This window comes from Canis lupus, chromosome 2 (genome assembly GCF_011100685.1).
Source record: "Canis lupus familiaris isolate Mischka breed German Shepherd chromosome 2, alternate assembly UU_Cfam_GSD_1.0, whole genome shotgun sequence".
NCBI classification, from domain to species: Eukaryota; Metazoa; Chordata; class Mammalia; order Carnivora; family Canidae; genus Canis; species Canis lupus.
The window spans coordinates 58,959,929-58,985,639 of NC_049223.1; the positions used below are offsets into that span (position 1 = coordinate 58,959,929).

The 25,711-nt window shown below is 39.0% G+C and overlaps 1 protein-coding gene across 2 annotated transcripts in view; it reads left to right on the top strand.

The window, feature by feature from the left end:
- BBS2 (Bardet-Biedl syndrome 2) overlaps positions 1 to 23,039 on the top strand; it is a 31,109-nt gene extending 8,070 nt beyond the window's left edge. Inside the window, exons 3-17 of one of the 2 annotated variants that reach the window (XM_038531006.1) lie at positions 1,898 to 2,023; positions 2,286 to 2,348; positions 3,099 to 3,176; positions 5,897 to 6,001; positions 6,271 to 6,357; positions 9,205 to 9,340; positions 9,582 to 9,721; positions 10,775 to 10,937; positions 11,025 to 11,196; positions 11,634 to 11,763; positions 13,093 to 13,224; positions 13,704 to 13,841; positions 14,930 to 15,042; positions 21,597 to 21,745; positions 22,564 to 23,039. In XM_038531006.1, the coding sequence (XP_038386934.1) occupies positions 1,898 to 2,023; positions 2,286 to 2,348; positions 3,099 to 3,176; positions 5,897 to 6,001; positions 6,271 to 6,357; positions 9,205 to 9,340; positions 9,582 to 9,721; positions 10,775 to 10,937; positions 11,025 to 11,196; positions 11,634 to 11,763; positions 13,093 to 13,224; positions 13,704 to 13,841; positions 14,930 to 15,042; positions 21,597 to 21,745; positions 22,564 to 22,670 (1,839 nt within the window). In that variant the 3' untranslated portion in view covers positions 22,671 to 23,039. The remainder of the gene's footprint in view (positions 1 to 1,897; positions 2,024 to 2,285; positions 2,349 to 3,098; positions 3,177 to 5,896; positions 6,002 to 6,270; positions 6,358 to 9,204; positions 9,341 to 9,581; positions 9,722 to 10,774; positions 10,938 to 11,024; positions 11,197 to 11,633; positions 11,764 to 13,092; positions 13,225 to 13,703; positions 13,842 to 14,929; positions 15,043 to 21,596; positions 21,746 to 22,563) is intronic. The other variant, XM_038531007.1, reaches the window with a different exon arrangement.
- Positions 23,040 to 25,711: the final 2,672 nt, after the last annotated feature.

The window sequence follows — 25,711 nt, forward strand, 5'->3', positions numbered from 1 at the left end:
CAATAAGTAGGCATCTTTTGATGAGCAAAAGTTTTTGATTTTGTGGAAGTCTAGCTGTTCATTTTTTTTCTTTAATAGTTAGTGATCTTTGTGTTGTTCTGAGAAGTCTTTGACTATTTCAGGATCACAGAGATACTCCTTTGTTTTTATGAGAGACTGAAATTGAGTGTAGTATGTGTATGTGTGTATATGTACTTAGAGAGAGAAAGATTGATTGGTTTATTTTAAGGAATTGGTTTATGCAGCTGTGGAGCCTGGTAAGTCCAAAATTTGCAGGTTAGGCATCTTCCAGGGAAGAGATGATGTTGAAACTTGAGTCCAGAGACAGTCTGGTCGCAGGATCCTTCCTTGGGGTATGTCAGTCTTTTTTTCTATTAAGGCCTTCAACTGATTGGATGAGACCTACCCACATTATAGAGGGCAGTCTTCTTTACCCAGAGTCTGCTGATTTAAATGTTAATCTCGATTCCATTAAAAAAAAAAAAATGCCTTCACAGAAACACCTAGAATAATATTTGATTCAATATCTGGGTACCATGGCCTATCCACATATGGTTGATACATAAAATTAATGATTTCAAGAATGTAGCTCTGCAATTAAAAACTTTTTTAAACGAGATTTTTGATAGGTTTTAGTAAATTGCTCTTTACAAAAACTACTATTTTCCACTTTCCCTGCGGAATAGGAGAGTGCCTGTTTTATCACACTCTAACGAACAGGGATTTTATTATTTTTCATCTTTCTGATCTGAAAAATGAAAAATGACATATTGTGAGAATGAAGATTTTCATGTTTGTTGTTGATTTGTATTTCTTGTGAATTTCCTGTTCTATTAAAAATCTTTTTGGCTTGGATGTTTATCCTTTTCTTATTTGTTTTCTATTACCTGTTTTATTTTATTAACAAAACAATTAGCTATGTATCTTAGATATTGTAGGTATTTTTTCCAGTTTATTGCTTACCTTTTAACTTTATCTTTTTATTGGCCATTTAGCAGTTTTGATTTCTAAATCTATTCTTTTTAAAAATTTTTTTTTATTTATTTATGATAGAGAGAGAGAGACAGAGAGAGAGAGAGGGAGGCAGAGACATAGGCAGAGGGAGAAGCAGGCTCCATGCACCGGGAGCCCGACGTGGGATTCGATCCCGGGTCTCCAGGATCGCGCCCTGGGCCAAAGGCAGGCGCTAAACCGCTGCGCCACCCAGGGATCCCCAGTTTTGATTTCTAATGAATTTTTCTGTCCTTTATAGCCAATCTTTTATTTTTTATGGTTTTCCTACATGAAGATTATATAAACAAGGACTGTTTTCCTGTATAATAAATAATTGGTATTTTCAAAGATGTCCTTGAGTTTTCTAAAAATAAGTTAAATTATGCTTATATACTTTATTCAAGAAGTCTGGGGTACTTATTAATTCTGGATGGTGGGTATTAGGTATTTGTTTTATTATTCTTTATACTTCTCTGTAACTTTACAATGAAAAAGACTAAGAGAACTAGGTAATAAGTATCAAAAAGGTCTCCATCCAACATGGTTAAAATGGATTACGAAAGCTTGGATGTTAAAAATGCGTAAGTTTGATTCTGCCAAGAATTTGGCCTCTAGAACATGTAGAGAGCCTTGGATTTTGTAGCAGTTTATTTTAGTGGATTACTGTGAGAGGCCAGGGGCCTGAGTTGATCCTGGGTCTCTGCTCTTCCCTGTGGAAGCACATATAGGCCATGATGACTGTCTTCAATGCATGGCCCTGGCCTGCCTCTCAAGAGACCATGTGGCTTCTCTCAGATGATGACAGAGAGATTTGAGTATCCAAATACAAATAAGGATATAGGTTATATCCACTGTGCCTTTGCATCACTGTATCTGAGTTTTTATGTCTTTTTTTCCCCCTTAGGTTGCTGATGGGGCCAATGCAATTGTGCTGGGAACACTGGGGGACATCTCCTCTCCTCTTGCCATTATTGGTGGAAATTGTGCTCTGCAGGGTTTTGATCATGAAGGAAATGATCTCTTTTGGACGGTATGAAGAGCAAAGCATTCTTTTAATCCTCTTAAACATTTTTACTTTTAAAGTTCTTTATGCTTTGTTTTTGACCATCGACTGTAATGAATAAGAAAAATGAAATAGAACCGTATTTCTAATTCTGTACATTAAAAAAAAAGAATTTTTGTAATTAGAATAATACCCATTGGTGGTTTGTATAATCCTCTTTCATGTAGCTAAAGTATTTGGATTAAGTGAAAAAAGATGGCATATTAATGAGTTTTGGTTTTATTTTCAGGTTACTGGAGATAATGTTCATTCCTTGGCCTTATGTGACTTTGACGGTGATGGTAAGAAAGAGGTGTGTGGAGGAGGAGATACTTATCTTGTGTGTTCAGCTGAATAATTTTCCCATGACAATGAGATTAGTGTTAAGAGAAGTGTTAGCTTCTCGCAGCCGATTTTGGTACCTTCTTACCTAAATGACAAGCTAACTGGTCTCATTTGTCTTTCTCTTCTTTTGAATAATAAATTACGTGTGTTTGTCTAATATCAAGATCAAGGCCATGATGTTTCAAAGACACAGGACAGGGAGAGGGGGCAGGACAGTTGATGGGGCAACAGCCATATTCCCAATCTTACAACTTGCTTCTGATGCTTTAAAACCATATTATAAGTAGTTTTCAGTTGTGGCTAGCATTCAGGAATCTAAGTTTTAGAGAGTGACCTTTGTTGGTTACTCTAGAAATTAACCTCTTGAGCAGCTGGCAGCATGCTGTGCTGGGCACTGACTTACCTGTGTCTTGTCCGTGGCTGCTGCTCTCTGGCATTTGAAATAGCTTCCATCTGCAGGCAGAGGAAGGCACTGAGCCAGGGAAGCATTTTCAGCAGCTTGATGGGAAAACATATTCTGGCAGGATGTGCAGCCCACATGGAGGGCTGAAATCTGTAATGGACCAATAGGTGGAATGTTCCTGAGAATCAGATTACAGGGAACTCTCTGGCTAGCAGTAGCCCCATAGAAAGTATCATGCCGTTCTTCATTTGATTTATGGAAATTGTGCTGTGTTCACTTGTTGAACTAAAGATGCATCATCCTTTTTCCTTTCAGCTTCTTGTCGGATCAGAGGATTTTGATATCCGAGTTTTTAAAGAAGATGAGATTGTGGCAGAAATGACAGAAACAGAGGTAAGAAATGCCACATCAGAGTCATGGTAACTTTGGGCAAGATCGATTAGCACAGTGGAATGTCACATCAGATGAGAGTACTGGGCTCTCTTCCCTCAACCCAGACAGTTTTGGGGTAAAAACTGTGGGAATTAAACAGAACTGCACATTACAGAGAAAGACACACTTAAAGATGTGCACCAAGATATGTTTTGAGAGTTGGGGGAGGTCGTGGTGGTGGCAGAGGGAAAAAAAGGTATATTTTGAACAGACTGATTAAATAGAGAAAAACTATGGAGTACATAAAGGCCTTTCTTTTAGTGAGTTAATCCATATAGATGATAATAATAACACTAATAATGGCAACCATTTATTATGCACTTAATATATGCCAAATACTGTTCCAAGTGCTTTATATGAACTAACTCATTTGATCCTGCAACAGCCCTATTAGGAAGGTATTATTCCTATTTTACCAACGAGGAAACTGGTATTAAGTTCCTTTGTTAAATTACTGATACACGGTCATGGCCATGCAGTGGTGTGGTCAGGATTTGAACTCTCCCTTGTCCGCCTCCTCCTCATCATGTATTAAATGGGATTGAATGAGTACACAAACAAGGTTTTTATAACTTTTCCTCTCCAAATTAAATACTTCTTGGGCACATTCCTGTCGATGAACTTAAAATCAGATGTTGGAGGACTTGGCTGGTTTCTCCGTGGTTAGCATTACTCATGTAGTAGAATCTAGAAGAGTTTAAACTTCATTTGCCTACAGATTGCCTTCATCCATTGTAGTTTTGGCATTCTTAGGATATTTATTTGCTGCTGGTTCTCCAGGATTGGGCAGGATGGAAACAGAAAAATGAATTAGGATATTCTGAAAGAAGAAAGGAGAAGAACATAAGGGAACAGTGGCTTGTGAACATTAGAAAGAGACAGCAGAGAACAACAGAAGGGAGTCTGAGCGATCAGAATGCTGGGATCCTGCTAAATTTGTTCAGGTTGTGTCTGAGAGTTCAGGTCAGAAAGCTTGAGGGCACTGGCCTCAGTACCTGCCTTAGCCACTTGTCATTACTCCTGGCCACTTCCAGAAGCTGTCTAGGAAAGTCAGGCTTCTGTCCCACTAACTACAAAGAAAGACCAAAATGTAAAACCTGCATATTGATATACAAAGTGTTATTCTTGATTTAGCTCATCTACCTTTATCCTATAGCGAGGAGCATAGATTTTTACTTAGTTCTACTACACTTTTTACATATTCACAGTTATTGTAATTGTAAACTAATAGTTGTAGGTAGAGGAAAATTAATGACCCTAATAAAGGCTTAGGGGTTCTGTTTAAGTGTATGTGCTTAACATGTGATTTTTTTGGAGAGTCCTTAGCTTTCATTAGGTTCTTATAGGTATTTGCTATTCCCTCCTTCCCCCTCTTCAAAAAAAAAAAAAAAAAAAAAAAAAAAAAAAACTTGAATCACTATAAATTCAAATTTATAGTAAATCTTTTCCTACTTAGTGAGAATCATTCAGATTTTGTTGGATTTCTGTTTATTGCCAATACTAGATGTGAGGAGACTGCATTCTTCAAAACACCTTTTTCCTACATCCTAGAAAAGGACAAGAGACTATGACATAGGGCCAGGGACTTGAGCAGACTCTGGTCCACAAAAGAGAACCTAGTGAATGAATTAATGAAGGACTGAGGGACCAACAGAATCCAGGACTAAGTGTATAAAAATCGGAACTTTTTAAAACTGTTCATTTCGGAGCCATTTTTCTGTCCTTTGGTTTGATTTTGCTCCTAGCTCAAATCTCGTTTCGCAGATCAGCATAATGATAATCCATTTGGCAGATGAACAGTACCGAGTATTGCCAAAAGAATGCCTTGAGCTAAATAATTCTAGAGTCCTACACAGCACTTTGCATTCAGAGTTAAGTGAAGTGGGTGGTTTTGTAGAAAAGCTGTAGGTGTAGAGGAAATTATATAACTATTCTCTGCTTTATACAATTTATTTCTTAATATCTCTTGTATTCATGCCAGAATTAGAAAGTAGATCTGCAGGAGCATAGATATCATTAAACTTTGGCTTTAACTTTAAATAAGGGATAGTTTTGTTCAGGATCTAACTAAAATTTTACCCCTTTAAAGGTGTTAAATCCTTAAACAGTCCTGTAAATATTTCTGTAGGATTTACACATTCTGTATATTGTTACATATATATACAGAGCCATGTGCTTGGGTTTGCACTTCTTAAAGGATTATATTTTTTCCTAAAAAACACCTTTCATCTCTAGCAGACAATAAATTATGTTACAGAGAGAAAAACATGCACATAAAAGATACTCACTTGCGGGTTTTGCAAGTCTTTAAAATTTAGACCATAGGATATTAAAACATTTTGAGTTAGTGTTCATAACAGCATCTGTTATACATTTTCTGTATCTTGCATACTCAATTTATATCATCCTCAATCGCTCAATTTTATTGTTTTTTTAAATGATTTGCTGAAATTTGCCACATGAGCTTGATCCAAAACAGCAAACTTTGTAAGTTTATTTAATTCTGATTACCCAACTCTGAAATAGATGACATGGATCATAGAGAAGAGGAATACATTCCCCTCTAACAGATTTAAGTCTAATTTTAACACACTTGGTAGCACAACATGCAATTTTATAAAGCCATACTTTGCATGGAATTGAACCTTAGTGGGAAGATGTATCTTTGTTATTTCCTGCAGATAATCACCTCTCTTTGCCCCATGTATGGCAGTAGATTTGGTTATGCCCTTTCCAATGGCACAGTTGGAGTTTATGACAAAACAGCCCGATACTGGAGAATTAAAGTGAGTATAATTCAGCTTCCAATATTCAGGGATTTTAATGGTTGTTGAAAGACTTCTTGGGCAGCCTATGTGGCTCAGCAGTTTAGCGCTGCCTTTGGCCCAGGGCCTAATCCTGGAGACCCGGGATCTAGTCCCATGTCAGGCTCCCTCCATGGAGACTGCTTCTCCCTCTGCCTGTGTCTCAGCCTCTCTCTCTGTGTTTCTCATGAATAAATAAATAAAATCTTAAAAAAAAGACTTCTGGACTAATTATTGAAATTCTTTTTCAGTCCAAAAATCATGCCATGAGCATTCATGCTTTTGACCTTAATTCTGATGGAGTGTGTGAACTGATAACTGGTTGGTCCAATGGGAAGGTAAGTTTCAGGTATAATTCAGAGGACTAGTTGTTTGAGGCATATTGGCTGCATGACTCAGAACCAGTAACATGAGAATATAACCTTGTCGTCCTTGGCTGTGCTTTCAAAGTTAACTTCATAATCTTTGCAACACTACAAGTTAGTGAGTCTCTTTTTGGTCTTAAAAGCCCATTGGGAGAAAATTTGGGAGAAGATCTTTCTAAGTCTCTTGCTTGAAGAAATGAGAATGCATTTAATCAGGTTGATCATAGGCGTAGGACAGTAAGAAAGGAATTTTAGTAAGCACGTAATGAGCTGTTTGTATAGCTCTTCTCTAATAAATCTTTAAGACTGTCTGAAAACTTAGAATTAATGGGAAGAATCATGTTATCATAGTTTTCCCAGCTATAAAATTTGAAATGAAATCTTTTTGCTTTCTTTCCTTTTTTAAGTTCAGAATTTTCTGCAGACTTCTGGCAAGTCAGGATTGTCTTGTTAGAAACTGCCTAAGTAGCTGCCAGATCTCCATGGGTACCATTTGCCCTAGCTTCCTTATGTGACAGTGCTGAATTGCCTGAAGAAGATCAGATAATTTCTGCCCTTGTATGTATGGCAGTAGATTTGGTTATGCGCATATGTCTATATGTCACATCTATATGTCCCATTCTTCTTTGATTTTTCTTTGTTTTTGGCTAGGACCTTGTAACCTTCCTTTGGTGTTGTGTGAAGAACAGGTTCTACAAAAATGTTGTGTTGGTTCCTGATTCTTTACCTGGTTTTGTCTTTGGCATGGGCTATAAAAATGATAAGGGAAGACTGGGGCACCTGGGTGGCTTGGTCAATTAAGCATCTGCCTCTTGATGTCAGCTCAGGTCATGATCTTGGGATCATGGGATCGAGCCTCACATCTGGCCTCTGTGCTTAGTGGGGAGTCTGCTTGAGATTCTCTCTCTCCCTCTGCCCCTCCTACCATGCACAGTCTTTGTCTCGCAAATAAATAAATAAATATTTTTTAAAAATAAAAAATAATTATAAGGGAAGTCTGTGTTCCTTAGTAAGAAACTTGGAAATTATAAAATGGACCATATTCTGGGGGGAATATAAACACAAATTATAAATATAAATTAAATTATTATGAGTGATTCAAGAATTAGAAACTACTAGACTTGAGAAGTTATCAAAAATCACCTTCAAAAAAAAGTTGCCTTCAAATATGACTGTGGACCTAGATGTTTTTAGAGTTAAATGCTTTCAAAATTTTAAGGAATTTCTATTATATAATCTTCCAGAACATAAAAAGAGATAAGAAAGAAAATTAACACTGTTCATTATATAAGGAGAAAAACTGATAATTACATTTAACAGAAATAGCATATAAAAGGGAAAATATACAGATCCAGCATGTGATTATAGGTGTAGAAATACTAAATGAATGCAAACAACCGATTAACTTTGCATTTAGTAGGTCCTTTGTTGAGTTGGAGGGCCATTCTCTCCTCCAGGGCAAAACATCCACGCTGGATAAAGCAAAAGAGCAGAATATCCCTAGAAATACAAATATTCATTTGTAGCCTTGCTTCTTAGTAAATGAAACTCTCTTATTTGCAGAAGCAAGGTCAGTTCAGTCTGAGAGGATTTATTTTTTTTAAAGTAGTCTCTGCAGTCAGCATGGGGCTTGAACTCGTGACCATGAGATCAAGAGTTGCATGTTCCACCAAAGAACCAGCCAGTTGACCTGAGAGTAGTATTAATGTGCTAAGGGCTTTGGTAAATCCAGGCCACTCATTACTTCACAAACTTGAGCATCGATGATTATCAGGCTTTTATGTGTTGTTGTTATTAAGAGCGTGGATACTTGGATGTGAATTCTGCAGACAGAGGTAGGAGCCAGTAGTAGGCTGTGATCTAAATGACTTTATTTTTGTTGTTGTTGTTGCAAAGTTTTGCCCTTGAACAGACAAAAATACTGAATGGCACTGGCTACTGAAATGATTGCCCTACCGGATTTTCTATAGCTACCCTTTTATTGATAACACCTATTCTTGCTTGAAACTGAAGTCATTTTAAGCACTTATTCTTCATTGTTGTTTTTCAGATGCATTTGTTTATTTCTCTTTGCCTTTCTTGGGAAGAGGAGGCTCCGTGAGGATAGGGGGGCCCTCTGCAGTATCTAAGTAGTTTTTACATGGAAGAGTGACTCTTAAATGAGATTATTATACAAGATGATATGATGGAAAGTTGAGCTAACTTGGTGTTTTTCACACTTTAAATGTAAATATATTTTATACACATATATGATAAAGATAAAGCTTTTATATAGAACCAACATTTCCTGTGCACATCTATATGTCAGGCTCTGTTCGAAGTGCTTTAATGTATTAACTTTTTAGGCCTCATTCTGGCCCTATGGGATGTAGTTATTTTCCTCACGTTCTTGTTCTTGACCTCCCAGATCGGGAGATCAAGCATGGAATGGTTAAGAGATATTCCCATGATCCCACAGATAGTAAGTGGCAGAGCTGGAATATGAACCCAGATAGTTTGGACTCGCCCTATGCTATATATATAAGAACTGGAAACCCATTTCTCCAAATGAAATGTTATGTAAAGGTCAATGTGTAAAACAGCCTTTATTTATAAAGAAGAAAGTATAGCTGGTTGTGGCCCCTTATGGTCCCCTTGGCCCCAGGGTTCATAGCTGTCTCAGCTGTCTCCTGAGAAGCCATGGGGCTCCATGGAACACTCTTGAAAACTGCTAGACTAGCTGACCTTTAAAGCTGATTTTGACTTTAAAATCTTGTGGGTATTTTCCTTTTTAAACTACAGCATAAGCTATTTTTCAAGTTCTTATTTTTTTTTTTTTAGGTTGATGCTCGAAGTGACCGAACTGGGGAGGTCATCTTTAAAGACAACTTTTCTTCTGCAATTGCTGGTGTGCTAGAGGGAGATTACCGGATGGATGGTCACCCACAGCTGATCTGCTGCTCAGTGGACGGGGAAAGTAAATTGGGACAGGAAAAATCCTTGTAAAGTTAGATTTTCAATTTGATTGGGTCAGAACACCAGGCAGTTCCACTATGAAGTGTTTGTATGGATATCCTCTCATCCTAAAAAATTCACCTAGATGGGAGGATGAGAACTTAAGGTTTTGACTTTTAAGAACAGACAGTTGATGATTAAAAGGAGACATGGCTATGCTGATGTATTCTTCAATCTGGTGAGGGTTTTCTCCTTTTGTTCAGTCCGGGGCTACCTGCCTGGCACAGCTGAGATGAGAGGGAACCTCATGGACACCAGCGTAGAACAGGACCTGATCCGAGAGCTGAGTCAGAAAAAACAGAATCTGTTGCTAGAACTCCGTAACTATGAGGAAAATGCCAAGGTAGGTCCTCATATGGGAGGGGAAATGCAGTCTGGAAAGGTGGGAACTGCAAGTGTGAAGAGGACTAGGTGTCAGCATCTACACAGCAGGACCCTCTCATACCCACTGGTGGAAGTGGGGATTGCTTCGGCCTTTTTGCCAGAGTCAGAGGTGAGAGGGCATGTGTTCTTTAACCTGGAAATCCCGCCTCCATGCAGCTGGACTATAGAAGTATTTGCATAAGTGTCCAGAGACGTTTATGGCAGCACTATTTAAAAAAAAAATTTTTTTTAAGATTTTATTTATTCATTCATGAGAGAGAGAGAGGGAGAAGCAGGCTCCCTACTGGGAGCCGGATGTGGAACTCGATCCAGGACTCCAGGACCACACCCCGGGCCCGAAGGCAGGCGCTCAGGTGCTGAGCCACCCAGGCGTTCCAGGGCAGCACTATTTGTAGCAGTGAATGGTTGGAAGCAACTGAAATGTTGATCCATAGGAGGGAGTGTGCTGGGGGATATTAAGCAGCTCAGGAGAATGAGGTATGTGTACTTGGACTAAGATGGAAGGATATCTGTGGCCTTACTGAGCGAAAGAATGCAAGAACAATACGTATAGAATATCTCTTACCTTTTCCAAAAACAAATAACATCAGAGTTGACAACCACAATACCTCTGTGTGTGCGTGTGTGTTTGTGTGTGTGTGTGTGTGTGTACCAGGCTGGCTGGAGGATGAACCAAGAGGTGGGACTTTGATTTGTCTTGTCATGGGTAATTATATTTGAATTTATTATACTAAGTGCATTAATTTTGCTATTTTAAAAGAATACCACCAAAAAAACTATAAAAGGCATGTTGGGGTACAGTGGACCCTAACCACAGAAAGGGACAGGATATTTTTTTCCTTTGGGAAGAGGTCAGATAGAAAAAGGGAGTGATAATGAAGTGAGTGAAGTGAGTCTTCTGAATTCTAAAGAATCAGATTAATATCATGATTGAGAGTCAGTCTTTTGAAGCCAAATGGCCATATCATTTAGAATTGACATTAGTTCACTGCTTTGGTGACTGAGCTGGAAGTGGGAGGATGTTTTGCAGGCTGAATCGAGCAGTCCACTGAATGAGGCTGATGGGTCTCGGGGCATCATCCCAGCCAATACCAAGCTCCACACCGCCCTCTCGGTCAATCTGGGACATGAGACCCAGGCTGCTCATGCAGAATTGTGTATTTCCACCTCTAATGGTAAGAAATTATTTATAGCTGGGATCTGTGGACACATGTGCCATCTTGGACTGGTTCTTGAACTGCCATTTTGTCTTTTCTCTGCAGACACCATCATCCGAGCAGTACTGATTTTTGCTGAGGGAATTTTTCTAGGTGAAAGCCACGTGGTACACCCCAGCATTCACAACCTTTCCAGCTCCATCTGCATCCCGATTACACCTCCCAAAGATGTCCCTGTGGATCTGCACTTGAAAACCTTCGTGGGTTACAGAAGCAGGTGACCCTTTGCAAGGCACAGTTCATGTCTAGCCAGCATTTAGAGGAGAGCCAATGAGTAGATATTCTATTGTGCCATGGATTTTGGCAGGCCAAAGGAGCCATTTGCTGGTTCTACCCACCCAGGCAAGATTTCCCATGACCTTTACTTCCCTAATTGGAAATTTTTTCAAAAATAAAAAAAGGGCATTTTAAGCCCTTGGTGCACGTATGTGTATGTATAAGACTCATGTTATCTCTGATCCCAAGCCCATTACTGTAGTACTTAACCCTCAAGTTTTTTGTTTTTTTTTTTTCCCTTCAACGAAACCCCCTAAACAACTGGGTCACAACTCAGTGACCCAGTTGTGATTTTGTAGTTCTTTTCTGGGCCTTGCATTTTGAAATAATATTCCATGCAATCCATTTCTTTTCTTGTGTTCCTCTGGTTGACCATAGCACCCAGTTTCACGTATTTGAACTGACAAGACAGCTCCCCCGCTTCTCCATGTATGCACTGACCAGCCCTGACCCTGCCAGAGAGCCCCTCAGCTATGTCAACTTTGTCATTGCAGAACGTGCACAGAGGGTGAGTGTCTGGCTTTTCTCTTTCAGTATTTTTGCACTTTAGAATCCTTTGGATGTTCTTTCATAGAAGGGGGAAATGACATGAATGAGTTAATTATGTAATTATGACATGAAAGTGGCAGGTAGTTTGGCGTTGACTTTTAATTTGTGACAAAAATACTGCTAAAATATCTTCTCTCACTTTGAAAACGTACATGCCTTATTTACTTGAGCAATCCTTGGTTACAGGTAAATTCTTGCTGGCTTCTAATTCCTCTCTTTCATTTGTCATGGTCTTGGTGTACTTGTCTTGACCCAGTGTTCCAAGAGGAACCTGCTTCAAAATGGAAAGAGTGTGGGAGTTGGAGCTGGGAACATTTTGGGTTCAGATGCTACCTTAACTAATTAAATTCTTAGTGATTTCTTAGCGCTGTCAGCCCCCACCAATCCAGGCCTCAATTCCCTTTATCAGTAAGGGAGGAGAGTCCCACCTCACCGGCCCCTGCAGATTACAAACTTGGTGTGACAGTGTCTTATATAGTGTAAAGGACTAACACACGTGGCCTTTAACCTTGGCTGGACTTCAGAAATCTCAGGGAGGCTTTTTTAGCCCCATAGATTCTCCTGTAGATGCTTATGTAGAACCTGTGCTGCTACCCATGTAGCATTATTGTCATGAATATTAAAACTTACTTTCTACTTTTTGCATGTGGGTATATCTCTGTTTGTCTCTCATGCATGTGCATGTGTACTTCATTTAAATTTTGCTTCAAGGATGGAATGGGATAGTTTTAAGCAGACTACATTGTCCAGGATATCACTACAGAAAAGCTACTGAATAAATAGACTTGACATCATACCTGAAGCATTTCTACATTCCATATAAGATTATGTCTATATTGAAAATGCTCTGAAGTCATGGCATGCTGTGGGGCCAGGCATTATGAATGTTGCTTAAGATCATGTATGGGGTGGGAAAAAGGAATGTGATTAGTGTGTTCTTGGGGGGATGGGGTGTGAAAAAAATTCTTTGGTTTTTTTTATAAAGCAATAAATCTAGAAAGAAGGATAATTCTTAAGAATGTACTTTAAAAATAGAAGTTCAGGGATCCCTGGGTGGCGCAGTGGTTTGGCGCCTGCCTTTGGCCCAGGGCGCAATCCTGGAGACCCGGGATCGAATCCCACGTCGGGCTGCCGGTGCATGGAGCCTGCTTCTCCCTCTGCCTATGTCTCTGCCTCTCTCTCTCTCTCTCTGTGACTATCATAAATAAAAAAATAAATAAAAATTAAAAAAAAAATTAAAAAAAAATAAATAAAAATAGAAGTTCATTTCACCCTATTCATTTTTAAGGTTGTTATATGGCTCAACCAGAACTTCCTGTTACCAGAAGACACTAACATTCAAAATGCTCCGTTTCAAGTGTGTTTCACATCCTTACGGAATGGTGGCCAGCTGTATATAAAGATAAAACTTAGTGGAGAGGTAACGTTTACTGTCATGGGCATAGATTTCTTATGGAATATTTACCATTCAGGGCAAAGAGGGGTGGCACCAATCTCATGGTTGTAAAACTGTGTGTTTCAGCATAGTCTGTTCATGTTAATTGTTTTAGACACTGGGGTGTCATCTAGATGGTGGTCCATCCTTCCTTTCAGCCCTTCCTTGTGTAACTTGGGAAGGAATGGGGGTACAGAGGTGAACAAAAACATTTTCAATATTTAAATGATTTTCTTGTTTAGTTTACAAGGCCGGATGATTGATCTTTTAGCCTACTGCTAGAATCGTAAGGCACATGGTTTGTAATTTCCTCCAGGGCTAACCCCTATCTTATTTACCACCACATATACATTTAGGTTCAATAAATGTGTTGAATATGGAGAAATTCCGGGACTGTTTCAGCTGGGTTTGTCTTTAATATCTGAGGATGCTAAACTCGTCTCTTTTGTTTTCCCCCTGGATAGATCACTGTAAATACTGATGATATCGACTTGGCTGGTGATATCATCCAGTCGATGGCATCATTTTTTGCTATTGAAGACCTTCAAGTAGAAGCAGATTTCCCTGTCTACTTTGAGGAATTACGAAAGGTGCTAATTAAGGTGAGGGCACCCACTGGATGCATTTGTGAGAATGTGGTAGTGTCATAATACTTGAAATGTTTCTCTAAGTAGATGAACAATACCGCAAACATGTGTATGGTATATGACCGTCATATTTTAAAGAACTTTTGAAAATTGTTAAACTTCAACTAGTTTTATAGGGTTCTCTAGTTAAAGGATTTCTTTTATAAAAATGAATGGTTTAGCTATAGACCACTCTGCTTTCTTTGTTTGGTTTAGGGGGATACTTTTTTTAAATTTTTATTTTTTAAACTTTATGTATTTATTCATGAGAGACAGAAAGAGAGAGGCAGAGACTTAGGCAGAGGGAGAAGCAGGCTCCCTGTGGGGAGTCTGATGCGGGACTTAATCCCAGGACCCTGGAATCACAATCTGAGCCAAAGGCATACACTCAACCACTGAGCCACCCAGGCATCCTGGATATTCTTTTTCTTTTTTAAGATTTTATTTATTTGACGGAGAGAGAGAGAGAGCATGAGCTGGGGGAGTGGCAGGCAGAGGGAGAGGGAGAAGTAGGCTCCCCGCAGAGCAAGGAGCCCAACGCAGGGCTCGATCCCAGGACCCTGAGATCATGACTTGAGCTGAAGACAGACACTTAACCGACTGAGCAACCCAGATGCCCCTAAGAAGATACGATACTTTAAAAAATATATGTCATATTAACCTTTTCCTTTGCTAGCCCTTCATCTTATCTGTTGCATTTACCTTGCTCTGTTGATTGAGTGCTTTCCAACAACCCAAATTCAAAAGAAAAAAGAAAAATAAGGATCATAACTGGCCCTAAATTGTAACATTCTTACCCCAGATCTCTAAAATATTATGTGTGTTGCTAGGGCTGCCCAATGGTAAGACATGAAAAGATCCAGGTGGAATATCATCTTGAGTGTTGGAGGCAGCACAGGCTAATTATTTCACTGATGAGGTAAAACAATGAGGGATAGTCGAGACGGTACAGGTGAATAGGGAAAGAGAAGGGCCTCTGTATATGGCAGAGTGTTTTCTCAGTCTGACTAGTTTTCAAGAAGTCTGTGGGGTCTTTTTAATTCTTGAGTGTTCATCATCTTCAGGTGGATGAATATCATTCAGTGCATCAGAAGCTCAGTGCTGAGATGGCTGATAATTCTAACCTGATCCGAAGTTTGCTGGTCCGAGCTGAAGATGCTCGTCTGATGAGGGACATGTGAGTATCTGCTAGGCTAGGACAGGTACAGGGTAAAAATGTCAGCAACATGGAATATCAGTTCTCAGGTGCTACCGGTAGGAGTGTGAATTGGTACAGTGACTTTGGACAGTAACTTGGCATTATCACTGAAGGTTATGTGCATTCCCTAGGACCCAGAAATTCTACTGATTTATAACCTAGAGAGACTTGTCTTGGCATATGAACCAGGATATTTGTACAGGAATGTTCATCAGGCATTGTTCATAAGAATCCCAATGTGGAAACAGTCCAAACTAGCATCAGCAATATGATGGCTAAACTGTGATACAACTGCACGATGGAATATGACATGCAATGAGAATACGTCTGTCTCAGTGACATGTGACAACATGGACAAATCTTACAGGCATAAGGGAGATTGAAAGAAGTCTCAAAAGAATGTATATAAAATACTTCCCTTTATGTAGTTTGGAAACACAACACTAAAGTGTATCTCTTGGGAAGCATACATAGACGATGAAGATACAAGGAAATGCAGGGAAGTGATTATCATATGAGACAGTATTCTCTCTTAGGGGAAGAGGGACTGGGTTCAGAAAGACCCCATTGGGAAGCTTCGGGGATGTCGCAGTGTCCCATTTCTGGACTTGGTTTACAAACATTTGTTCTGTGAACTTTTCTGAATGTGTATTACATTTTACAATAAAAGTTAAAGATGTGCAGATCTAGCTTCTTGCCTAATTTATCTTGGCATGCAAAGGTACTGAAGTGGAGTTAGTACAATAGGTAACCAGAGGTAGATGAAGTTTATGTATATGCATTAGAGGCTAGAGTTGGCCTTGGAGTGCTGCTGTGCTTTTTCCTGAAAGGCCTGAGTCGTTGGCATATATATTAAGATGGTGTTGCTCAGAAGTAAGTGATTTTTGAAATGATCATATTGCTGAAAATTTCGAATATGTACAAAAGCAGATTAAGTAATACAGTGATTTCCTATATACCCACCAACTAGCTTCAGTAGTCATCACATCCTGGCCTATCTGGTCTCCTTGCTGTGCTCACCTTGTTCCTCTCCCAGGCACTGGGCTATTTGAAAGAAAATCCCAGACATCATATCCTCTTGGCCACAAATATTTCAGATAGTAAGCCTTTTAAAAACAATAACCACGTTATGACACTTAGGAAAATAATTTTTTTTTAAAGATTTTATTTATTTATTCGTGAGAGACACACAGAGCGGCAGAGGCAGAGGGAGAAGCAGGCTTCATGCAGGGAGCCTGATGTGGGACTCGATCCTGGGTTTCCAGGATCAGGCCCTGGGCTGAAGGTGGCGCTAAACCGTCAAGCCACCTGGTGGCTCTTGGTGAGCCACCAAGAATGAGCCATTCTTGCTGCCCAAGAATTTCTTAATATCACAAAATAACCTAGTCATTATTTAATTTTCCCAGCTGTCTCATAAGTCTTCATGTTTTTTTTAAGTGAAGACCAAAGATTAAGTCTCTTGTAATCCACATGTTTGCTTGCTCTTTTCCCCAGCCCATTTTGGATTTTGCTGATTCCATCTTTGTGGTCATGTTTACTAGTATTCTTTCATCCCCTGTATTTCTCTTAGAGTGATAGGTAGATGTAGAGGCCTGATCAGATTCAGGTTCAGTTTTTTCACAGGAAAACTTCTTAGTTGGTGCTGTGTACGTACTTCCACGAGGGAGCATGTGATGCCTGGTTGTCTCTTTCTGTTCTATTCTCAGTCATTAATGACCATTGCCTAGATCTATTATTTCTTTTGGAGTTTGCAAAAACAGTGATATTCTAATTGTTACTTTTTCTTCATTTTTTTTAAGTTTAAATACTTCTGTAAAGCATAATATTCCCTTATGAATTAATGATTATTTGGCTCCCTGAGGTATAGTTTGTAAGGAAAGACAGATTATTTATCAGCTTTATTTTTTAAAAATATTTTATTTATTTATTCATGAGAATACACAGAGAGGAGAGAGAGAGAGAGGCAGAGACACAGGCAGAGGGAGAAGCAGGCTCCATGCAGGGAGCCTGACATGGAACTCGATCCCAGGTCTCCAGGATCATGCCCTGGGCTGAAGGCGGCGCTAAACCGCTGAGCCACCTGGGCTGCCCTATGAGCTTTAAAATAATGAGTTCAGGAGTACCTGAGTGGCTCAGTCGGTTGAACATCCAACTCTTGATCTGAGCTCAGGGTTTGTTTGTTTTTTAAGATTTTACTTATTTGAGAGAGAGAGAGAGAGAGAGATTGAAAGCTCACGAGCGCACAAGCAGCAGGGAGAGGCAGAGGGAGAGGGAGAAGCAGACTCCCTGTTGAGCTGGGAGCCCAACATGGGGCTTTGTCCCAGGACCCTGGGATGATGACCTGAGCTAAAGGTAGACACTTAATGAGTTGAACCACTCAGGTACCCCTGAGCTCAGGTTTTGGTCTCAGGGGTCAAGCCCCATGTTGGACTCATGCAGGGTATGGAGCCTACTTAAATAAAAGAAATATAGGTATAATAATAAAATAATGATTTGATTCTCTAGCATCCTCCATGTTGACCGGTGAGATTTTTAAATCCTTATAAACTCATGTATTTTATTTAACATATTTAATTAATGTGCTTCAATCCATTTCAGTTATTCTGTATGATGGCTAAATTGTCCTGTCTTTGGCCAGTGGGAACCTTTTCAGATTGTCTATAGCTACCTTTGGACATAGCCAATATTCTATTAGGTCCTTGTCTTCTTGTACAAGACGTTTTAGGCTTATCTGGTACATTTGTTCTGAATCTGGAATCAGCCATTTCTCTAAGGAGCCTTGGTTTCTTTTTAGTGAGAAATGGTATTTAGAGATCATAGTCTGCACATTAGAAGTGTTCATTGTTGCTTGGTTGGTCACTGTTTCTAGGACTTTTCAATGGATAGAGCCAGGCTCTAATTTCAGATTTATGAATGCAGGCTCTTAGCTTTGATCTTAAAGGTGTAACTCTTCTTTTTCACATTGGAAATCATGGCTGTAACCAGTATCCATATGAGTATTTGCTAGAATAATACTAATATTACCTATCATCAATAGTATGGTTGAAAACAGTACAAAATTTTTTCTAGTTTTTTGTGTCTTTAGAGTATATTCCAGTGGGAATTTTTAGTCAATTTGTTGTATTTGAAGTAATACCCCTCTTTCTGGTTATGCCACAAATTTGATACATAGTTAGGCTCATTTGGTTCATTTTGCTTTTGGTCTTGCAAGAACTGACATTTTTTCCTTTTTGGTTTAATTTTATTACACATTTATTAAAACTTTTATGTGGTTCCAAAGTCACCTCTATAAATCAATGTGCAGCAAAGTCTCACTTCTAATTCCTGTCACCTCCATCCTGTTCCCTCAGTTTTACTGTACATAACCAGTCAAAATTTGAAAACACACACACACATACACACACACACACACTCACATTCACATCTCTGCCCTCACTAGATAAATCATAGCATGTTACTCTTCTCCATCTGGCTTTTTACACTTAAAAATATGGTGATCACTCCATAGTCATGTACAGAGATACTTCTCGTTGTTTTTACAGTTGTCCAGTACTCATTCTCTGGATGTTTATTCAGTCAATTCCTTACATTTGGGTTGGTCTTTTGCTGTTACAGAGAATGCTGCAACCATAGCTTTGTTATATAATCTTTTCATACTTTGCTGAGGTATCTTTGGGAAAAAGTCCTGAGATGGAATTGCCAGAGTAAATGAGACTTACATCTAGAATTTTGCAAGATATGCCAAATTCTCCTCTGTAGGTGTGATACCATTTTGCATTCTCCTCAGTAATATATGAGAGTGCCTGTTTCTCTTTCGCCTTGCCAATGGAGTATGGTGGCATACTCTTAAGGTATTTACCAACTCAATGGCTGAGAAATGGTTTCATTGTAGTTTTCATTTTCATTTGTTTTATTGTGAGCAGTGTTGAGCATCTTTTCATTATTTTAAGGGCCACTTGTATTTGTTTCTTTCTATTTATTTTGCATGTATTAATCCCTTGTGATGAGATGTAATATTTTTTCAGTTTGTTATTTGTATTCGTCCTTTGCTTAGATTTTTAAAAATTTATTTAAAAATATTTTAAATATTTAAAAATTTTTAAAATTATTTTTTTAACAGCTCTTTAAAGTTTTTATGTGGTCAAATGGGTCACTAACTAAACTTCTACTCTGAGGTTGGAGAATAAATCACCTATTTCTTTTGCTTTTAGTACTTGTATGTTTTCCTTTTTTACATTTACTCCTTTGCAGTTGGAATTTATCCTGGTTGGCATAACAGTGATAAATTCAGTTTCTCTTTTCCTGGGCATTTTAATACTATTACTTTAGAAGTCCATTTTCCCACTGATTTGATTTGAGATGCTTCCCTTTACCATGTATCATATTTCCATAGGCTCTTAGGTCTATTTCTGGATTTCCTGTCCTGTTCTATTGGTCTGTCTTGTCTCTTTATTTGACAGTACCATTCCTTTCTGTATTGAAGCTTTGTGTGTTTCCTGCTATGGCCAGCTGCCCCTCCTCCCAGTCTTCCTTGTCATGGTTTTCCTGGCCACTTACGTTCACTTTTCCAGTGAACTTTCTCATCAGTTGTTTTAGGCTCCAGAAAAAAAAAAAGGTAGGTGTTTTTAGTGCAATCGTGTTAAATTTATTAACAGGGTCATTATATGTGTTTGAGTCATGTTTTAGGTCTTTCGTTTAGGTATTAGCTATTTCTCATTAAATGTATGCCCAAGTATTTTTGGCAATTGTAAATAGGATCTTTCTTCCACATTACATCTTCTGGGTTTTTTTTTTTTTTTTTTGTCTGAATTTGTGAACACTGCTGAGTTTCGTATATTGATTCTATACTACTTTACTAAATTATGTATAGTTTAGTTTTTCTAGATGTGAGTTTGTATCCTTTGTAAATTGAGCTTGTTTTGTCTCTTACTTTGCAATTCATTTTCTTCCCATCGATGTCTTTGAGGTATATGAGGTGCTTGCTTTTTCTGGCCATTTTTTAAATCTCTAGGGCCCCTGTTCTACTCTGTTATTTTTTTTTTAATTTTTATTTATTTATGATAGGCACACAGTGAGAGAGAGAGAGGCAGAGACACAGGCAGAGGGAGAAGCAGGCTCCATGCACCAGGAGCCTGACGTGGGATTCGATCCCGGATCTCCAGGATCGCGCCCTGGGCCAAAGGCAGGCGCTAAACCGCTGCGCCACCCAGGGATCCCTACTCTGTTATTGTTTTTTCTTCTTTTTCAGTCCGAGAGCTGTTGCTGACTTTAGGCATTTGAGTGCTAAACTGGGGGGAAGTGACCACCAACCTCTAAATCCCTTTTTTAGCTGAATATCTATCTATCTATCTATCTATCTATCTATCTATCTATCTATCTATCTATCTATCCATCCATCCATCCATCCATCCAAATCAGTTGATATATAATTTACTATAGCCACGCAGAAAATTCACCCTTCTCGGGTTTACAGTTCAGTAAAATTTGAGAAACATATAAAATTATGTTTCTTTTACCACAATCAAGATGTAGAATATTTCCATCACCCTTGCGCCTCTCTGCATCAGTACCTCCTAAGCTTCAGTCCGGGCGCCCACTGACCTGATTTCTTTCCCTGTAGTTTTGCCTTTTCCAAAATGTCATAAACACAGAATCACATAGTATATGCCTTTTGATTTTGGCTTCTAATGCTTTTGAGATTCATCCATGTTGATGCATATGTCAGTAATTTGTTTCTTTTTATTGCTGGCTACAGTACTGTTCCACTGAGTGGACATACCATACTTTGTTTATCCACTCACTGATTGACAATGGGTTGTTTCCCAACTTCAGTGATTGTGAATAAAGCTGCTATAAACATTTGCATATGGTTTTTTACAGACATGTTTTCACTTATTTTGGGTAAATACTTATAATGGGATTCCTGGGTTGTACAGTAAATGTATGTTTAACTTTATAAGAAACTGCCCATTTTACAAAATAGCTGTACCATCTTGCATTCCCATCAGCAGTGGGGGAGAGTTGCAGTTGCTCCACATCCTTGCCAGCATTTGTCTTTATCAGTTTATTTTATTTTAATCATTTTCATTGACATATAGTAATGTCTCAGTGCAGTTTTAATTTTAAGCCATTGTTTTTAACACCTTAGTAAGATTTAAAGCTGAATTTGTTAGTTGCCTAAAAATATTAAGAATAAAGTCACTTTTGCCCACTGAGTATTAATCAGAAATGTTGAAGCTGGCTTTTTGCCTTGCCTACTTTTCCTTATCCCCTAACACAGGGAGCAGTTAATAATTGTTGGTTTCTAAATTCAAACAAACCATGGACTAATAACCAAGAGAGCCCCCTTGTCTTCCATTTATCTGGAAGAAATGGAATATTTTGATGAAACTTCTCGGTGTTTCAAAGCAAACACTTCAAAGTTAAAAAAATTTGGTGTTTTTATGTGTGTGAGAAATTTGCAGGTTTTTTCATCTAAGCTACTGCCATATTGAGTTACAGTGATATTAATACACTTCTGTCGATTTACACAGGAAAACCATGAAGAACCGTTACATGGAACTGTATGACCTTAACAGAGACTTGTTAAATGGATACAAAATTCGCTGTAACAACCACACAGAACTCTTGGGAAACCTAAAAGCAGTAAATCAGGCCATTCAAAGAGCAGGTCGTTTGCGGGGTAAGTCTCTTTTTGTAGCACTGTAAGTAGTCTGTAATTTGGGGGTTAGGACACTTAGAGGTAGTGGTAGGTTCTAGAATTCATATTGGGGCCAACAGCAGTATACCTTTAACACCAAGCTTGGCCTTAGTCACTTGAATTTGGTCAGCCTATTGTTTGGCTTTAGTCAGTCTGCAGACTTCAGAGAGAAAGAACACTTTCAGCCCCTTTTTTTTTTTTAGATCTTGCTGTATCTTCCAAGAAAAACCTAGTGACATAGACATATACCCAAGGGAAAGCCCTAAATATACCTGTTTTTTTAAAAAGGGAGATTGAAAATTAATGAGCTAAGTGTCAAACTTAAAATACAGAAAATATAAAAAGAACAGTAAAATAAATCAAAGAAAGCAGAAATGTAGCCAGAGATTTATACCTGAAATCTATTCTCACCTCCTTTTAGAAATGATCTTTGCTTGGGCGCCTGGCTGGTTCAGTCTGCGACTCTTGATCTCGGGGTCATGAGCTTGAGCCCTGTGTTGGGTATAGAGGTTACTTAAAAATAAAATATTTAGGAAAAAAAAATCTTTGCTAGGTAGATATAAGCTTTGATCCTGTTCTATAAAACTGACTTCATATCTAGGTTTGAGATGGTCCCTTGGTTTGTTATAAATTCCCTCACAAAGTTATTCTTTTTAGGTAGTGGTAAGATAAATTAAATTTACACACCATGTATCTCTTTTCTACCCTAGTTTTATGCTGTTTTAAAGCGAGCCTCTAAATTATAATTTCACTTTTAATAATCTTTTGGATTGTACTGATTTGATGTTTCATCCGCACAGTTGGAAAACCAAAGAACCAAGTGATCACTGCTTGTCGGGATGCGATTCGAAGCAACAACATCAACACGCTGTTCAGAATCATGCGCGTGGGAACAGCTTCTTCTTAGGAAAGATTAGGTAATGGAGTTCCTAGAAAGGGTTTTTCCCTAAAAATCGAGTCTAGTTTGCTTGGATCACATCCTGGTGAACCCAGGTGCTAAAAATGGCAAGAGCCTTGGTGAGTGATACGAATGCAAGGCAACCACTGCATCTGAAAAGTGTATCTTTCTATTTTTAGAATCAGTTGCACTGTTACCAGATAATACCAGGTTTGTGTAGAGGAGGGGGATATCTTTGAAATGTAAGGGCTTCAAAGTCCACATTTTTTTCTGTATGTATGTAAAGTTGGTGTATAGATGTATAGATACATCTTCTTCCTTTAAATTTAATTGAATTTGTAATTAAAATGTTTTTTTCATTAAAACTTAAGAGTTGGACTTTGTGTTGATTGTAAAATCACCACTGTATTAGATTTCATAAGCCATCTGTATGACGTGGAGGAAACACAAGCATGAAATGTTGATCTCTGTGCCTTTGGATCACTGAAAGGTGGGTGTAAATGACACCTCTCTGTTAAGGGAGTCAGTGGAAGGTGATCTGTTAGTTGGGCGTCATGTTGGCTACTGAAACTAATAGAACTCAAAGTTCACAATGACCCATTTATTTTTCATTTATATAAGGATGTTTGTGTAGTTATTCAGGGACCAGCTTCCTGTGATCCTGCAGCCATGTCATCCCCTAGGGCAGCCTTTCTCCAGTTCTCCAGAGAAAGAGGTTTCAGGAAATCTGTTTGGGTGAATATTTTCACCTTCACTGCATCCAACGAAGACCTGACAGCACCGGGAACCCTATGTGAGAAGGGCTGTCCTAGGACCTTGCTGTGATTTAAATCCAAGTCAGTAGAACACAGAAAGCTTTGATCAAAGTTGTGGTCCGGAAATAGCACATTATCATTTCCGCTTGCGTTCCCTTGGCAGATTTGGGCATACCTCACTGCCGTGAGGCCAGGAAATATTGCCAGCTGTGTGTTGGCAAGGAAAAGCAAGCTGGTGTTTATGCCAACAACAAGCAGCTCCTTCCCTGAGAGTGAAAATTTTGTCTTCGGGTAGATTCCAGGACTGGCTTAATGACTAAAACATTGGTCACTTTTCACTTCCTACCAGCATTCCTAAGTAGTGGGGAAGATAGGCTTTCCCCCTGTGGTAAATTCATTTTAATTTTACAAGTTTCTTCCATTTAGGCATTTAGGATTACCTCTTGTTTCTGAAGTGTGAGCTTCATGGAATCCTCATTTTAATGGACTGTGCTCTAGAATACCTTTGGTTAGCATTTTCAACCTGTAAGTTCTAGACACCCACATATACTGTACTATTTTCCATAATCCCTTTAGTGGTAAAGCATCTTCTGTGTGCTTCAAAGATGAGGAAACTGAGGCACCTGCTAGAGTCACAGAGTTACTGGCAAAACTCAAGTCCCACTCTTGAGTCTTTTTCTATTTTTAACCTGTATGTGTTGAAATTACCATCTATGGTTGGCGCTGGTTTGAATTGTATGGCACTATTCATTTTTAGGGACCCTAATAGAATAATCTCATCAAAGGTCATTGTCATTCTGCAGAAAAAAACCTCCCCTCTTACACCTAAAAATACTCACAGCAAGTCTTGAAGGGGTTGACCTACAGCAAAATATATCTTTATAGTCCTGATTTATAGGTTACAAATAGGTTATTTTCACATTTATTTGATCCTCCTGCTGTTTATATCTCTGAGCTCAGGCTGCATGTCCCCTACAGGGTCTCACAGCTTGGTGAGTCATGGTGTGGGTCTGAAACCAGGTAGCCATAGCCCTTCCTGCTCTTCCAGACTGTTCCCAGTCGTGTGAAGACCGGATGGGATGACAGGTTCATACAAAATTCTATCACCTCTTTCCCTCTCAGAAGTCACTGTGCTCAGGCTACGGAGGAGAAAAGCTGTCTGGTCATCAGCTTTCTGTGTTGTTGCCTTATGGTTCTATCCTGATAGAATCTGAGTGCCTCCTAAGGATCACAGCAGAAGTTCTATTTTGTTGCTGCATTTTGTTGCTCTTTAAGTAAACACTGAGCCTTCAGTGAAAAGCTGAGCTTGAAGATTCCAGTATGTGGGGGGAAGCCTGAAGTCCTTTTCCAAGTCTCCCTGCCTCCACCCAGATCCAGGTACTCAATACTCCTGAAAGAATGTGCCTGCCTAGCCACATACATCAAGGCTCAGCTCAAATGCTCTCTCCTCAGGAGATGGTCCCCTCCCATGGCTATTCCCTGTCCCTCATAAGTTCCGTGTGAGATCCATGTAAAGCCTCTAGTGAGAACAGGGCTGGATCTCAGTCAGCTTTCTCGTCCCAGGGGCACTGAGCCAGTGTCCTGAGCACAGAAAAGCACCTGCTACTCTCCATGGAATTGCCTGTCCTCAGCCAGCCCGTCAGTAGCTTCAAAAATCAAAGAACTAGGGACTTTACAACAATTATGCAACCCTAGAAGTGCTTTACAAGAATGAGTTCCAACATTATTTATGTTTCAAATTTTATAATTAGCAGTTACAAATCTGCCAGTGCAGAGTCCTGTGATCACAGAACTAAATTATCTCCACTTTCACTTTGAAACTGAAGTACAGTAAGACACCCATTTGCAGCTTGGTGTTTTGCATTTTGCCTCTTTTCCCATCTGGCCCCTGCCCACACTAAATGCTGTAGCTCCTGACTCATCTTTTTATTTGTATGGTGCAGAAGTCTGCTTTTCCTAAAATGATGCCACATGGCTGATTCCCAAGTAGTTTTCAGAATTGTCTATGTGGACTGATTTTGCATCAATCAGAGAAGGAAATCATGTGTTTTTTGCAGGAATGTTCAGTTCATTAGGGCTGGAGAGCTTGTGTCACAAGGACCCTTCTAACAGGGTTTGCATTTTCTCACTCATTGTCAGTGGCACATAAGTAAGTACATAATGGTACTGAAGAGAGAAGACAGCCGAAGCTTCCAGCTGAAGAAATAATGGTCTAGGAGAGGTAGCCCAAGCAGTGATTTTTTTTTTTCCTTCAGTGTTCTGTAGGAAAGAAACCACCACATTCCATGGAGTTTG